The sequence below is a fragment of the Nothoprocta perdicaria genome, unplaced genomic scaffold (genome assembly GCF_003342845.1).
Source record: "Nothoprocta perdicaria isolate Ctin4 unplaced genomic scaffold, notPer1 scaffold_87, whole genome shotgun sequence".
Taxonomy (NCBI): domain Eukaryota; kingdom Metazoa; phylum Chordata; class Aves; order Tinamiformes; family Tinamidae; genus Nothoprocta; species Nothoprocta perdicaria.
In genome coordinates this window covers 2,183,042-2,199,457 of record NW_020456165.1, presented here as the reverse complement: position 1 = coordinate 2,199,457, position 16,416 = coordinate 2,183,042, and the positions used below count along the sequence as shown (strand labels likewise).

General features: G+C 34.5%; 1 protein-coding gene across 1 annotated transcript in view; it reads right to left on the bottom strand.

Moving 5' to 3' along the window:
• BBS9 (Bardet-Biedl syndrome 9) overlaps positions 1-16,416 on the bottom strand; it is a 165,805-nt gene that overhangs the window by 28,359 nt on the left and 121,030 nt on the right. Inside the window, 1 exon segment of the mRNA XM_026052314.1 lies at positions 807-1,029. Within this exon segment, the coding sequence (XP_025908099.1) occupies positions 807-1,029 (223 nt within the window).

Here is a 16,416-nt window from a genome sequence, read left to right as displayed (position 1 = left end):
ACTTTTATTTGAGAACTAGTATAAATGTCTACCTGTACCACCATGTGAAAAAACAGTCTAATACGTCACTCATGTCTTCTTGGTATTTTCTCTTTATGTAATAGAAAACAGTGGGTTTCATTATTTTTTTTTAATTTTAATTTTAATGTGTACAATATGGAAAGCATGAACAGACTGTTCTCTCAAGCTCCCTCACCAAGAGCAGTATTTCTTCTGAGTCATTTATACTTCTTAGAAATTTTACCCTCTTCCTATCAGAATTAGTCATAACCAAAGTGAGCGTAGTCCCACGTATATTTTATGGAGAAATAAAATCTTGCAAAGAAACAAAAGCAACAAAAATATAAATCCAATTTGCTACTTATTATGGCTCACAACTTCAATGAATTGAAGTTCAACTCTTCAACTCAACAACTTTTCATATGAATTTCAAAATCGATTTCCAGATAGGGCCATAGCATAACACAGAAATTAATTAAATAGAAGAGTTTCTGTCACATAACAGTCTGAAATCACTTTACCAAAGCATTTCAGCTAGCACAAGCAACGATGGCTGTACACACATTAAAAACAAAAACAATAAAAAAACGCCAAAACTCCCCCAAATCACAGAAACTCTACTGAAAATATGCAGCAGCAGAATTGTAAATTGTAAAAATTCCAGATTATTCTATAATTTCTGACAGGAAATGGAAAAGTATTATCTGGCTATTCATATAAGACTAACTCCAAACACAACAAAACGTACATTATTCTTAATTATAATATACATGTTTTGAATTACAAACATATAGTTCACGTCTTACTTGGCATGCCGGCAGTTTGTGGAGTGGTTGTCTCTGTACTTAAGGAAAGGCGACCACCTTTGGCCAATCTTTCACAGAGGACAGTGATATGTTTCTTCAGCCTACTAGTATCTTTAGGTATGCACAACTCGCTGGTGAGAGTCATGGCCTGCTCCTTAGAGCTCTTGGACAAACAAGTTCTTAGTAAGTAAGAAATGGCAGCATCCACAGTTTCTTCCCAGCCCTGCATTAAAGAAAAGAAAATGAGTTAAAATCATGTGAACTGTAATGTGTTGCCACATCCTAAAAACAAGGTAACGAATCAGAGACTAAAACTTTCAAACAGCATTGATACATAAAACAGGGTTAATGAAAGGTAGAAAAGCACTTTAGTAAGTGGTATAAAGGCAAGGTATAAGGTATAAAGGCACAAAGTACAAGTAAAAAGAAAATATTCCTAGTCAAGCTAGAAAAAAAAGTTCCAACATTTCTAGGATCAATCTGAGAAATAAAATTTAAATTAAAATCATGAACAGGATGAGACAGAAATAAATTCAATGGACTTCTTAATAAGTAAAAAATGGAATTTCCTGGTTGCGACCTTTGGAATTCAACATGGAACTATGAACTTAATACTAACATTATAATATATACTGTATATTACATATATGAATAGACTTGTATATAAATATACAGAAGGCACTAGGGCCAGGAAAAAAAACATTCAATTATATGTCCTGTGGCCAATTATACAGAGTTGTGAGAGTCCACTATTAACTGAATAATGTCTATGAATTTCTTCTATGAGATACACATGAATTTTGTGATGGGTAAGGCACAATGTTGGACAATTACAGAAACTGACTTCCTGACTTTGTTGTCAGCACCTATGGGTGAGTTCGAAAAAGACCCTTACGAGTGTTCTGGTACTCACATCATATGGACTTTATCATGGTACAAACACTGTAATTAATGAATCATATCCAGAAAATGTGCTTTACGTACATAAAATGTTTCAATTTGCAGAGGAACAGTATCAACCACTAGAATTTTCTTTATCAACATTTGCCATTTCTCATTCACAGTAGTGACCACCATAACCTATTGTCTTATTTGTCTTTTGTCTATCTGATTAAAGAAAAAAATAGGCAAATTTGGAAAAACGATTCCAAGCAAAGTGGCATCTTTGACCATCCACTGACCTGTGATGATGGTAGGAAATAATCTATTCTGCAGCCAATTTAAGGAGGTTAATGAGCTGGTAAATTCTGTCTACATTCCCACATGGTGGGCAATGAAACTTAATATGTACAAGGCATCAAAAACACTCAAGCCAGTCTCTCCTGACTATGTAACAAACCATGAGAAATAATGCAACATAAATCTGAGAATCTTGAGTTTCATTAAAAGACAAAGAAACACATAGTTAACTTGTGTCAGTACACAGTGGCTGAAAAGCTGGCTAAAATATCCATGCAAAAATTATAAAAATACAGGTGAAAGGATTATTTAAATATGAAGACTGAAATACAAACTAACAAAAGTCAGGAAATTAAAAGTGGCTAGTGTTCTGTCCTTGGCTCACACAGGTATGTTTTACTTTGTACCACGGCCTTAACGTTTTCCAAACCTAGTTCTTGTATTTAATTTCCATGTAAAACACTTTTTTCAGTAGACCATAAAACTATTTTCTCCAATTCGAGAACTGTTGACCTAAAAGATCCGCTCCAATCCAAAGCAGTCTTTATGATTAATCAAAGAGTACACAAAAGCTACCTCTATATGAAAAAAAATCTTGATGAAAACCATGTTAAGTTACACAACTGAAAACTAGTTGCTTCAAATAAGACTGCCTTTGTCAGCAATTTTATACTGCTACAAGAAAGGGTAGCTTTGAAGAAAAGACAGAAGTTCTTCATGCTTTTTGTGTTAAAAGGGTAAAGAAGATGTGTTTCAAAATGTCAACGGTCTATAGTCCATACTGAAGACCGATTCTAGTCACAGCCACAATATTGGTTTCTGACTTGTGTAGTATTCTGTGGGCTGAAGGCAGCACTTTTGAGGTGTGATAACAGCAACCCGATATAATTATGTATTAATTCTCTAATGAGAATAATTAATACTAATTTTTTTTTTCCTGTCAGTTCCACCTTCAATTCCCAGACATTTGGGCATCCCATTAACCAAAATGCATATTTCAAAAATCCTATTTCAACAGAAGAGAGACCAATTCCTCAGGTATGCCAAATATAGCAGAGGTAAATGCTTATTTCTTGAATTGTAAATTCACCCTGGCTTTGTACACCCAGCTACCACCTATTTTTTAATGAATAATTACTTCATCAAAAATATATTCATCGTAGTAGTTGAGGCTAGAAAACTGCAGTTCAGCAAAATCTGTAGAACATGCCTAATTTGACATGTTCTGCAGTCAAGAGTTTGTTAGTACTTAAGCACGTGCTTAGGCTGGATGCGGTTATCATATTTCATAGCCTCAGGCCTCTCGGGAATGAGTAACTAACATTAATTAAGTAGCATAATAAGAACAGGTAACCAGTTTACCGAGAGGGAATTAGCTTTCACTCAGCACCTGTGACCTGAAAAGCAGGCTCAATAGGAGCAAAATGCTGAAGACTCGAATGGAAGAGTTCTGCGCTGTGAAGCTGGAACCTTTAACAAGTTCTTTATATGTTGCATCATAGCACAACTGAAATATCATTTGTATTCTTAATTTTAACTAAGTGACCACAAGACTATTAAAGTAATACTTACTAAAGTACTAGAGGGAGGGAATTTGTGGGGGAACAGGGAGAGAGGAAGGATTCTGTATTTTAACTTGGATAATAACCACAGAAACCCATTTTTGCCAAGCTGTAAGTCTTCTGATGTTTTTCCTCTCTGGACATAAGAAGTAATCATACGATTCTTTTTGAATGCAAACCATGGTTCACTCTATGATGTTTAATATTTAAATATATATATATTTACAATATTTATATCTATTTTATATTTATAGTAAATATTTAATAAAAACTAGTACATAATAAGTCATAAGAATTAAATAGTCTCAAAACTAAGCTGATAAAAATATCTTTGATATATGAAAACAAAGCAAAAGGCAAAATAAGTTAATGCCAGCCCTATGGAAGTTTTTATTCAGCTTGAAAATGATTCTTCACCTACAAAGGTTGAAAATAAATTAATGAGTCAATAATGTAATATGCAAAAGAAAGCTACTTTGTTCTCCATGCCAGTGGATTGGAGAGAGAAGAATGTTTAAGAAACAACAGAAACGGAAGACTGTTTTAGTGATGGTTGAGAAGCTAATGTTGTCTCCTGAAAGTCTACTTAATGCCAAACACATAGATAGGCCTGGAATTCACTGAAATCCTCACCATGCTTTTTGACCCTGCTTGAAGACCTTCAAGCAGAAATATTTGCTCAACAGACTAACAATATCAAAGACTTTTTCAGAGTCAGTTCAGTTCTTATATTAGGTAATGCAGAAGAAGAATATATTCTTAAAGATTGCTTAATAATGTAGGCCAGCTATGACACAGCATTATTACAAAATAGTTAAATATAGACATTTTCATAACTGTTTTTCCATTAAACTGTTTAGTTTCCCTTCAGTTAAATCTGCTAGTTTCTTTTTAACAAACACAGTTACAGATGATCATCATAGAAAAAATCTCACCATTTCAAGTTAAACCCAGAAAAGTAAAGTGGAATTAAGCGAGTCACTTCAAGTGGCACTTAAAATATTTTGCACCCTATTGCATATCACTCTAAACTGCAAGGATCCTGACTCCCATCCAGCATCAGAATTTAGAGATACAAAAGTAGCTCTAGCCACCAGCTCCTCACTTATAATACTTCCTACACTTCATCTAGAATACATCAACCCACCATGTTGGACATCTTTTTACATAAAATTGTACAGCAATTATGTCAATACAGGATGATAATTTAGATTCATACCCAAATCATCAAACTTAAGACCTTTGAAGATTATTCTTTAAGTTACATGACTTTTTACTGCTTAAGGAACAAATCACTTTGTCCACAGAAGATTTCCATTTCTAATTTATTTTATAAAATATGAGCTGAGAAGGCTTATTTAATTTCACTTGAACACTAAATAAGTTTTCGGAAATTTTTTAGCAACAAAAGAGCCTCCATTAAAAATACACATCTTTTTTTTATGCACACAGCTGGAAAAAAAGGCAGATAAATCATAAAAGCCTAGAGAAATCTAAATTTACAGTTGTGCTTGCTGATAAGTCTCTTCATATGCTTAAAGCTGAGTACAATTCACTTAAACCCCTACAGATAAAACTATGCTCGACAGGAAACTGCACCCTCTTTGTGGGAAGAATACATTATGACAAAATATTTCAGGAACAGGCTGTCAAGCTGGAGGATAACCTGGGAAGGGGTTCCAGAAGGGGAAAGAATACACTGCAGGGAGCTAAACTGGAGATAGGAGAAGGAAGTGGTTGCTGTAGGAGCTTGGAAATAAGAGTAAGGCTGGCAACATTCCCAGTAAGGGATGGGGCAGACAACAAAGGAAGGGAAAGCAGAAAGAAACAAGCAGCTGTAGGGAGCCACTCAACAGGTAAGTTTGAGAAGTGCTAGTTTGTGGAATTAACAGAACACTAGGAATTAGGAAAATTTAAGCTGCACATTAATACTGGCTCTTCTGAGTGTAAACGGACTACTTTAAGGGCGATTCTATTCTATCAGTGAAACTTGAACAATATAGTTCTTAAATTGTGTTCATCAGCCAGAAGATATGTCATCTTAGGAAGTGAGAAAACTTTTATCATTCTTAATATTATTATGCCTATGGGAGGGAAGGAAGGAAGGAGGGAGGGAAGGAAGGCGGGAAGGAAGGCGGGAAGGCGGGAAGGAAGGCAGGAAGGCAGGAAGGCAAGAAGGCAGGAAGGAAGGAAAACTGGGCTGACTACGAAACAATTTATCTTGCAGTGATTGCCAGGACCACGGATGCAATGTGAAACGTACTGCAAAAACTATGCAATGCTGCTGTACGCCAGACTATGGGAATTCTTACAGCTATTAACTCAGGAATTTGACTGTATACATCTTAATTCTTGATTTAAGTCACAATAATGATTTCATCAAGTCTCAAAAATTCTAGGGTATGTGGAAACTCACCTTACTGAATGACAACCTTGGCCTTTATGATTATTTAAACCACACATTCATGCACACACACACACACACACACACACGAGATTTCTATATTTGAAAGCATTGCGTAAGTTGTAAGAAACACCATCAATGGGTCTCAATTCTTTGATTTTACCATGATTAAAGAAAAGACAGCTTGCATTTATACGTGTATTTCACTAAATCAGGGCTACTTAATCAGTAGCCTTTGATACAATCCAGGAGAAAATTTTGCTAGAAATTTGCTGCACCTCCAGTCATCCTGCCCCATATTCTACTCATCTCCTGACTGACAGACAACAGCGACAGTTGCTACCTATGAAGATGGCGGGCAAGATTTCTCTGGTCTGGCAGAAGTGGATCTGACAAACTGTTTCCTCGTACCTGAAAAACTGCTATTAAAAATGAATTGCTAAGCCATTTAGGAGATATTTGAACATAGGAGACATAAGCCACTTGAACACAGTTTGGGTAACACTAAAAGAAAAGCCAAAGGAATAGACTATATCTATCTCTATATACCACTGCCTAAGTTTAGGGAAAAAAAAAAAAGCAATAAAGTGTTATCAAATGTATTTACAGTATTATTAATGTATTATTTAATGTATTTACCCATACCTCCTGAAACAATGTGATTTTTTAAGATGCACACTACTTAATTGAAAAACTACCCCTGTTACTACAGAAAAAGATTCATGTCATCACAGTGTTTTAAAACTACCGCTCTGAAAATTCTTACAGAATCTTCTTGCAATTGCTTTTGTAACAAGTAACAATAGTACTAAAAAAGAAAAAAAATGGAATACCTAAAAGGCATGGAATGGATAAGATCCTACACACTAGAGTAATTCTTCAAGTCTGATGAAAATCCAGATGAATGACTCAAGCTTAAATACTTTCCAAGTTCTATTAAATGCTTAAGAAGGATATTTATAGTAAACACACATTAGGGGAAAAAAGTGACTCTTGCTATACTTGCGATACTCAACCTTCTCCCACTAATGATATCTTCATTTAAATCAAATATTATGGATAGCATTGATAATATTATTTACTAATTTGGGTTTTATTTTTACTGGCATTTAAAACAATTGAAATATAAATTCTAGCAGGAATTTCCAGACTGATGAAAGTAGTATCAAACTGAGTTACAGCTAAATAACCAAAACAAGAGACAGAAAAATTAAAATCAAGAGAACTAAGAAAATATAGAACTACAGAGAAGAGTTCAAACCAATACAGATAAATCAACCTCATTTTAGTCTGAAACAAAAAAAAAACCAAGTAAAAAAGAAAAAAATCAATTTGTCAAGCAGCATGTCTGAACTCTGAAATTATTATTAAATACTGCACAATATTGAGTGAACTAATCTCAGCCTCTGATTATACCACCGTGCAGGGCTGTTAAATATCTTAATTTCTCCATGTTAGCAACTGTTTTAAGTGCTGCTTCAAAGAACCTAATTCAAATAGCAATACCTCAAATTCTAAGACAGTGAGTTGTAATTAATACATAGGGAAAAATAAAGCTGCGTAAGTAAATCTTTTTTAAAATCACTGTATTCTCTACACTGCGGTGCTGTGACAATAGGAATATCATCTTTATATGTTCAGTGTGGAAATATTTACTTACAGAATGCCTTCAGCATGAACTGCTCATTTTAAGTCCTGCTTAGTAAATATATAATGTGCCTTATGGCGATTTTACACAGGAGAACACAGGATTTAAGTGTGTATGACATATTTTTTTTCTGAAAAGCATGCTTTCTATTCCCAATTTTATTTTTGCTGTGGTATTTTTGCGCTCCAAGGCATAATTCACAAACCACTGCACTCCTTCACACTAAATGTAAGACCAACAATTCTATGGATGGATTATTTTTTAAGCATGATTTAACAAAGCCTCTTTGCATAATGTCTTCAGGTATAGGAAGAAGGCTTAAAGTGGGTTTGGCACTTATCTTACAGAAGATGCACCTTTAATGAATGGTATCCCTAAGCTAACACAGTACTTTACCGGCAACAATATAATATTAACAAAATAATATTAAACAAAAGGGATTTATGAAAAGAAGTATTAAAAATGCTTGTGGAACACTTTAGGAATTCAAAAGACCTGAGGAACACCAAATAAGAGGTGTTCTAGCAATCTAATAAACTAAGGGGGACTTAAAGATTCTGTATGTTGCATCCTATCATAGTGATGACTGTGATCATTCATGACCTAAAGACAATTTTTTTAAGTATAACCATGAAAAAAAAAAAAAAGGAAATAAATTATGATTATTAGTTGGTATAGAGTTTTAGTGCTGTAATAAAACAGGATTGGAGAATTATATCACCTATAAAATTGCAGATCTCTGTTCTAAGAGGAGGTTGTATTGATGTTTCTACAGCTGATCAACTCACTTCCAGGCTTTGGTTTTTAGTAGTCTGATCTTAGGAAAGTACATGCTTCACTGAGAAATGATAAAACTGGATGAGGATAAATGGTGGATTTATTAGTTCATTAAAATTGAAGCAGTCTCTGATCATTGTACCCAAACTTGCATGTGGGCTGCCTCTTTAACATAGGATGTTGTCTTCCATCCACATAGAAAAACTTGCAAATTTAGGTTATGTTAGGCCAGAATTAGAATAGAATTTTATCAGTTTTCTTCTTGACAAGCCATATATCCATAACACCCATTTCCCTTACATTTTATCTCACATCTTCTAAAATGAGAATAGACTGTGTCCTCTTAATTGTTTTTTATTATTTCTGGTAAACAGTAAGAATTATGAAGATCTTTGAATTAAAGTTTGTAAAAGAGAAGAGAGTATGTTTTTCAAGAAAATCCACTGTTTAACTGTACAGCTACACCTCCAGCAATGGTTGTTTGTCCTACATACAAGTGCATCCTGTCTGGCACTAGAAGCACTCATTCACATCACCGGTTTCGGTAAAGGCCACTGATGATTCAGTTTATGATTTTTTTTTAGCTTTTTTTGTCATCTTAATCTTCTCTTTTGGAATGTAACTCCTTACGAACCATTGATCCTTTTCTGGAAACTGATGAAAGAAACATTTGTAGTCAGTGCATGAATGGAGTGGTTTGGCATCTTTGTAGCTAGCTTCAGAAGTATGTTGTTTTGCTTTTTAGCACTGCAATCATCTAACACTTCATTTGTCTTTTCCTCAAAAACTTTTCACCAGTAAAGTCAGCTAAACTGAGGTGCTGTTCTGGGCTTTGCAGATGCTGTCAAAGCTGTCTGCGGGCAAGCAAACACATCGGGAGTCATGGATCTTGCTGAAGAATGCTGTACATTCACCAGCAGGTCTGCCATAAACAAGGTCTGCGAGTTCAGTAAGGTTCAGCAAGGCTATTTTTGGACCTGGAGAAGAGAACTCGGACCATGTTATACTTGCTCTGGAGAAAAGTGAAAATTTGCTTAAAAATACCTTTCTGGGACATCTCACTGCATCTCAGCACACTTCTTACTTTTGTATCAGTGATATCCTTGGGGAAGAACTTCCTGTCTTATCTTATTACAATATCCTTTATTAGGTTGCCGCTATAACATGCTAAGAAAGCCTGACAAGTGAGCTTGTGTCCTGTAAAGCGGCCGAATATGAATCCCCACCCACTCAAATATCTTAGTTCTGAAAGAAACACAACCTGATAGCAAGTTTACTGTTTCCTGTTTGAATTCCCACAGTCTCTCAGATCCACTCACCCATAACTGTAAACCCACTTTGATTGCTTCAATTTGTGGAGAGCGTATTCTCACAAAATGAAAAGGTGAGGACAAAGAGGGTAATGGCAAACCGGATTTCCATGGTTTACTCAAATATCTGATTTTGTAGCTCCTGCTAGAACTAATTTTTTTTTTCCTGAGACTGTACCTTGGGAACGATCATGAACTTCTCCATTGTTTACATGACCTTGACTTATGAACAATCTTCTGTTCTATGTTTGAGGAATCAAGATTAGATTTTGAGTATATCACAGTCTCACTTCACTGAAAAAGTCTGGAGATGATGGCTGAAACACAGCAGAGCTCTTTGCAATCTTTATATTCCTTTAATCTGAATGGGGCTGTCACTATAACCAAAGTGATCACACCACTTCCTGTGCAGTGTACAGGTATAGAGAATATTCATAGTCTTTTTTTTTTTTTTTTCATTTAAGAAAGTAAGACAAAGAAGCTTACAATCCACAAAAAGAGAGAGACTTTCATCTGTAAACACAGCTATTCTGTAAAATCATGTTAATAATAAAAAATAAATAGCAGAGCTAGAGAGCTTTTATAGCTCTTAGAACTTAAACCAACTAGCAGTGGTGCTGCTCCTTTTCGTTCTAATGTTGATAGATTTTTTTTTGGTTCTGTCTTTTTAGACATTTGACAGAATGATATATCTATTTAGCCGCATAATAGTAAGCCATATGTTTGATAAAAATCTAGAGATTCATAAAACCATTGGCAGCAGCTCCTCCTTATTTTATCATGCAAAGGCATGGCACACTGTTATGTTTATTACCAACATAACACGGTGTTACTTGGAATAAAAGAATCACAGCTTTGCTTTGAAGTGAAATAATGAAAAAATAAAATCAACATTAAATATGCAACACCTTGCTGTATGAACTTCATCCTAAGGTAATATAAGAACGTTATACTAATGATACTGAAACTGATAATTTCTTTAAATGCTGTTATTTTTTATGTATCAAGTCATTCCAGTGCATGTCTTTTCTCAATCTATTATAATTCAATTACATTTTTTTAAAACAGAGACTGTTTTATTGAGGGTACCAAGGGTTTGCAGATTTTCCACTAGGACACGATATCAAGAGAATTCTCCACTAATATCAGTCTCCTTGAAAGATGCAACCCAAAAGAAAGACACACTGACAATGTATCAAGTACTAAGACCTTTTCATGAACAACATCACTATAATCATCCCAATGGATCTCCCTGCCATTAAGCAGTTTAAATGACAACTGATCTGAACTCCTGCTCCGCAGCACATATTCAGCGATTACTGAAGCACTACACTAAAATATTTTAACTTCTCTTTTCAGCTGGTCTAGAAGTGCTGCACTGCCTTAAAAAGGAGGGAAGTTTAGAGGTGCCCCATCGCAATATTACATCAAAAAAGATTTCTGATAACAGAAGCTTATTTAATCTAGCCAACAAAGGGTATGTCTCTCATGACAGCTGTAGCACTTTGTAGGACATCCAAATAAGTTTTAGAGGAGATAACATACATGCTGGAGGCAAACTAATCACAGCAGAACAGAGATCTGCCTTGACTAATTTACAGAGAAATAAGATCCCTGAGAAGGCTTCTGCTCCCATCAGACAGCGAACTGAACATTAACTATGGTACCTCTGTAATGCTGGCAGAATTGAGTAAGCTAAAAGCTCAATTTATGGAAAATTAATTTAAAAGAAAAAAATATTAATACACCTAACCAACAGATATGTCATATTATTCAGTAGCACAATGTTTATACCAACGCCGAATGTTTTTTTTGGACTTGATACAAGTCCCAAGAAATAGAGTTAAACGTTGTCATGTTTAACCTATTTAAAAAAAATAGGTTAAATAGACCTAAAATTTAAACAATTTATAATGCACATCACATTAATTACTTGCTGCATATTTTTGTTAAAATTAATTTTATGCAAACCAGAAGGAAAAAAAAGCCTATATAAATCAAGATTTTCTTTTATACTTCCCAACTCCCAGAATTAAAAAATTCTTTTTTTTTTTTTAATTGAAGAGCTTATGTCCCTACCTCAAAAACCACATTAAAAAGTGTAAATGATGAAACGGATTTGAAAATATCACTCAACGTAGCTCCAAGAATGTAGGACTTCCTCTGCTAGTCCTTTAAAGTAGGAATCATCAGATGAAAATAAACTATTTTATAAGTTCTCAGTAATACACAATTTTACAGATGATCATAAGCCTTTTTCTCAGTCCAGCAAAGATTTGAAATTTTCTATGCTGTCCACTGAATTCACTGTTAAAAATCCCATGAATTCAGCTATCAGAAAAAAAAGAGTCACTAGATGATGGTATATGTTATCTCCATCTGACTCCATCTGAAAGCAACTTGCTCTGCTTGCCACCATGCATCATCTTCTCAGTGGGCAAAGTAGACTGCAGGAAGATAATGATTCATAAACATTAAAGAAATGGCAGAACTTCACACTTCAAATTCCCTCTTCCTCCAAATTACTTACCATAAACATTCAATCTTTTAACTATTAAAAGATTAACAAGCAATCAATTTGATGACGTATTTTAAGGGGATTATGAAGCAGCAAAGTAACGATGATTACACACCACGTAAGCTGCTTACAGCCAAACATCTTTCTCTCCACCTGCTCTTAAGCATCTGGGCTGTACCCTGGCCCACTTGGAACCACACTAGCAGCCTGTTCTGTTGAAGTCTCTGCCTCCCAGTTTGTGAAAAAACAAACCCAAAAAAGGGCTTGAGCCAAGCCCTTACTTTGCTCACGTCAGAGCACGGTCATGTAGATAGGGACCAGCTAAGGGCATTTGACAGGATCCACGCACCACTATTTCATTTCATTTCACTTTCTATATCTCATTTCATTCAAATATTTCATTTGCAACCTCTTTCCCACAAGCACCAATATCTTCTCTGGCCAGGAAGGAGTGGGAAATCTCATTCTTTCTGCTCCATTTTTCCCTCATTTGAGAATTTTAAAATGCCCTGAATTAAAACTAAGCTTCAAACTGAGGCTAATCTGATTACCATTCACTGAAAATGGTGATAATTTTTACCTAGAAAAGCTTAAAGTTTCTTTTCTTTATTTAGAGGATTAATGGTTCAAAAGTCACTAGTGTTTTAGTGGACTTAGGTGCCTGACTATACTGCAACAGTCTTTTAGATTGATTCTGTCTCTATGCCTTTGCCTCTATCAGGAGAAAGACTTTAAAAAAAAAAAAAAAAAAAAAAAAAAAAAAAAAAAAAAAAAAAAAAAAAAAAAGCAAGCTGGGAAAGAAAAAAAGACTTTATTTTACATATTACTGGCTATCTAGAAAAAAAAAAGACATCACAATTCACATGCCTTTAAAACCACTTTCAGCTGTTCTTTTCTGGGAAGAAGAAGGAGAAAACAAAACAAACAAAAAAACCCTCATATATCTGCTATAAGCATATTTGTTCAGAAAAATAAAGAAAGTGCAAGGAATTATAGGACATAAACAACTTAGTTCCAAATACTAGTTATAACTGCCTTGTGTTACTCTTTTTTTTTAAGTGAAAAAAGAGAAAGTATTTACAAAATAACAAACAGGTAGAAAAATTACTTAATATTCCATAGTATCTCACATGCTTAGACTTTCGCATTTAAAAAGTGGCTAAATATGCTAAATAGTGGCTAAAAATAAAATAGAAAATAAGATATTTTAAAGACTAATTCCAGATTTATTTCACTGTGATTAAGGCACACAGTGAAATTAAGGCACATAGTCTCTAACTTGATTACACGGAATTATGTAAAGCTACCATTTTTCATAAATTCTCAGCACTATGGCTCAGGCAAACTACTCTCCTCAATGGTGTCGCTATTAACTCAAAGCTTCAAAGACCTTAACAGAACAGATCTTACCTTAACAGAAAGATTAAATAAACGGTGGATACTGTTAGTCTTAACAGAACTAAACTTCCTGGAATTAAGGAATTAAATTTGTTCTTGATCTTGAGAATTTATGGTCAGTAAAGAATTCCTTCCACAAAGTGATGCCTTCTATTCTATGCAAAAGCATCTCAATAAAACCCATCTGCTATCATGCATAAGATCTTGCAGGCTATCTACCTTTTCCAGATTAACAATCTGTGATTTTTCATATTATTTTAAATTCACATCTTCTCACAGAAACCACAGGCATATTTGATACGAACTCCTGCAACTCTTATTAGGCACTTTAGACACCATCTCCTTTTGCAGCCTTATCGTATCAACACATTAAACAAGTAAAATTATAGTCATTAACTTAAGCTCATTACGCTAAATCATATAATTATTTAAGAACACGTATATTATCCTCAGGCATATTCTCCCTCCAATTTAAAACTCTAATATGGAATTAAGACAGAATACAGAAGCCTACTTGGTTGCTATGATACAAAACATAAATGAGAGCAGATTAAAAATTCCTCAGTGCCAGTTTATAGTGAATAAAAACTGTACCACCATAAATGTGACTACAGCAAGAAAGGGAAGCCTCCCCTCTGAGCAATGAAAAGCGTGTATGGCATTATTTGATAACATCATGAGAACTGTGAAAATATTTATTCTGCCACGACACTGCTATAGATGGCTATAGTGCTGGGGGCCCTTCACCAATCCTAAAATTAAAATGTTAATACTGACAGACATTTTTCCCCCCATTATAATATTTTAAACAAAGAAAGCATTAATAGCTTTAATGATCAGACATCTGAGTCATCACTCAATCTAGACACCATGCAACCATTATATCAAAACTATCCTGTGTAGCATGAACCCTTTGAACACTTTAAATTAGCCTGAATAAATTCCTTCCCTTCCCCAAAGGATTTCCTATTGTAAACATATGCTCAGTCACAAACTCAGCATTTTTTGGAATTTGCTTTTCCCAAGCTCAGTTTAAAAGTTTAAAGCACAATCACTAAAAAACCAACACTTCAAATGTACCTATTTTTATTTTCTAGATTTTATATTACTTCAAATTGTTGTTATCCCTTGTTACAAACTAATAAAAAAAAAGTAAGCCTGGAAAATAGTTGCCAATTTCTTGAAAGGGAAAAAAAAAAAAAAAAAAAAAAAAAAGAATTGTATATTCCAACCTCTGATGAGTTACTAATATTATTACAGCTATCAAAGATTTCAGTCTCTCAAAATAGTTTTCTCTCATATTTTGAGAAAAAAAAAAAAGGAAAGAGAGTCTTATATGGTGAAATTTTAGAATATGGTTTGCAAGACTTTCAGTGTAACACTCTGCTCTGAAATATTGACAAGATATACTTCTACTATAGCTGTAGAGCTCATTCGTTTGCTGGCATTGTGTTTCTCGGACTATGTAGAATCGTTGGATAAAATAATCACTGAATAAAAGGGAATATCCTTCAATTTTCAGTGTTACGCTGCAACCATTCTCTTAGTTTAGTCAAAGAGATATTTAGGGGGCAATTAGAAGCTTACTGTTAGAAATAAAGTATTTGATGTCAAAAATTTATTATTCCCAGGATATATGTATAAAATGTTAGAAAATACAGAGATTGCTATGAACTAGAAGAGGAAAGTGAACTTTTTTTTCAGAAAAGCAAAGTTCCCTTGTCACTAAAACACAAGAGAAAAACCCAAAACTTCATTTAAGTGCCTTTTTTTAAGTTTGTAGTGTTACTTTCGCTGTATGTTTGTAGGCAAGAAAACCAAATTTTGTATGCTCTTAAACAAAAGCTTAAGCAACAGAAATCAGAAATTTGGTGACAAGAAGAACCCAAAACATGACTTTTCTTTTTGCTAAAAATCTAACTGGAGTGATTGCCCGATCTAGAAAACAAGATACGATCTGTTCTAAATGGAATGGCATGTATGAGAATAATGTTGATGTTATGGTTAGAGAAGCATTTCTTTTTACGGTAATAGTATATTCTAAACATTTCCCTTTTATTAAAAAAACGCCTTCAGAGGTTAATGTTCACAAGGCAGAAAATATTCTGGAGAGGTGCATGGCATCCAAACTCTCTTCTAACACATTCCATCCAAATAAAAACACAACAAACCATTGTGCAGATTTGTTTGAAGAGTAAATAAAAATTCTTCAGAGCACTTTCTTTCACCACAGTTCCACTCAACTGCTTGCGAGGAAACCTGAACACGGGCTGGGAGCTTCTGTCTGTAAACACCATTGGCATGTCAGGAGATTCCTCCCTTCCCTCCCCCAGCCTCACGAAACCTCTCCTTAAATTACATTCAGATTTCTGTGGTACCGTAACAACTTCAATATGGCATCTATTTCAGTATTTTGTAAAAGTTGCACTTCCATTTCCACCTCCAGTTATTGCAGGTTTACGTTTTTCATCCTAGCTGCTCTGTAGGATGCACGTCTTTTCCATATTTACATGAGATGTCTTACAGCTTAACATGGAATATTGTGATCAATGCCACACTGAGATATATATTAAAGTGATATCTGGTATCATAGGGCATGCAACAGACTTATCCATGTTGTGTCAGAACATGTGTCACAGCAATGCAAATCCTGATGGCAAAATAAAAATGAGTCATGAAAAAAATGTTTTTAGGGGCTTTGAGGAGATTCCTATGAGCCTTCTTTCACTCCCATTCATGTGAATGAAGACTCTCAGTTGCACAGTTTGATTTTCAAGTTTAAATGAGCCAAAAAGCTAAAACAAATCTCATCCA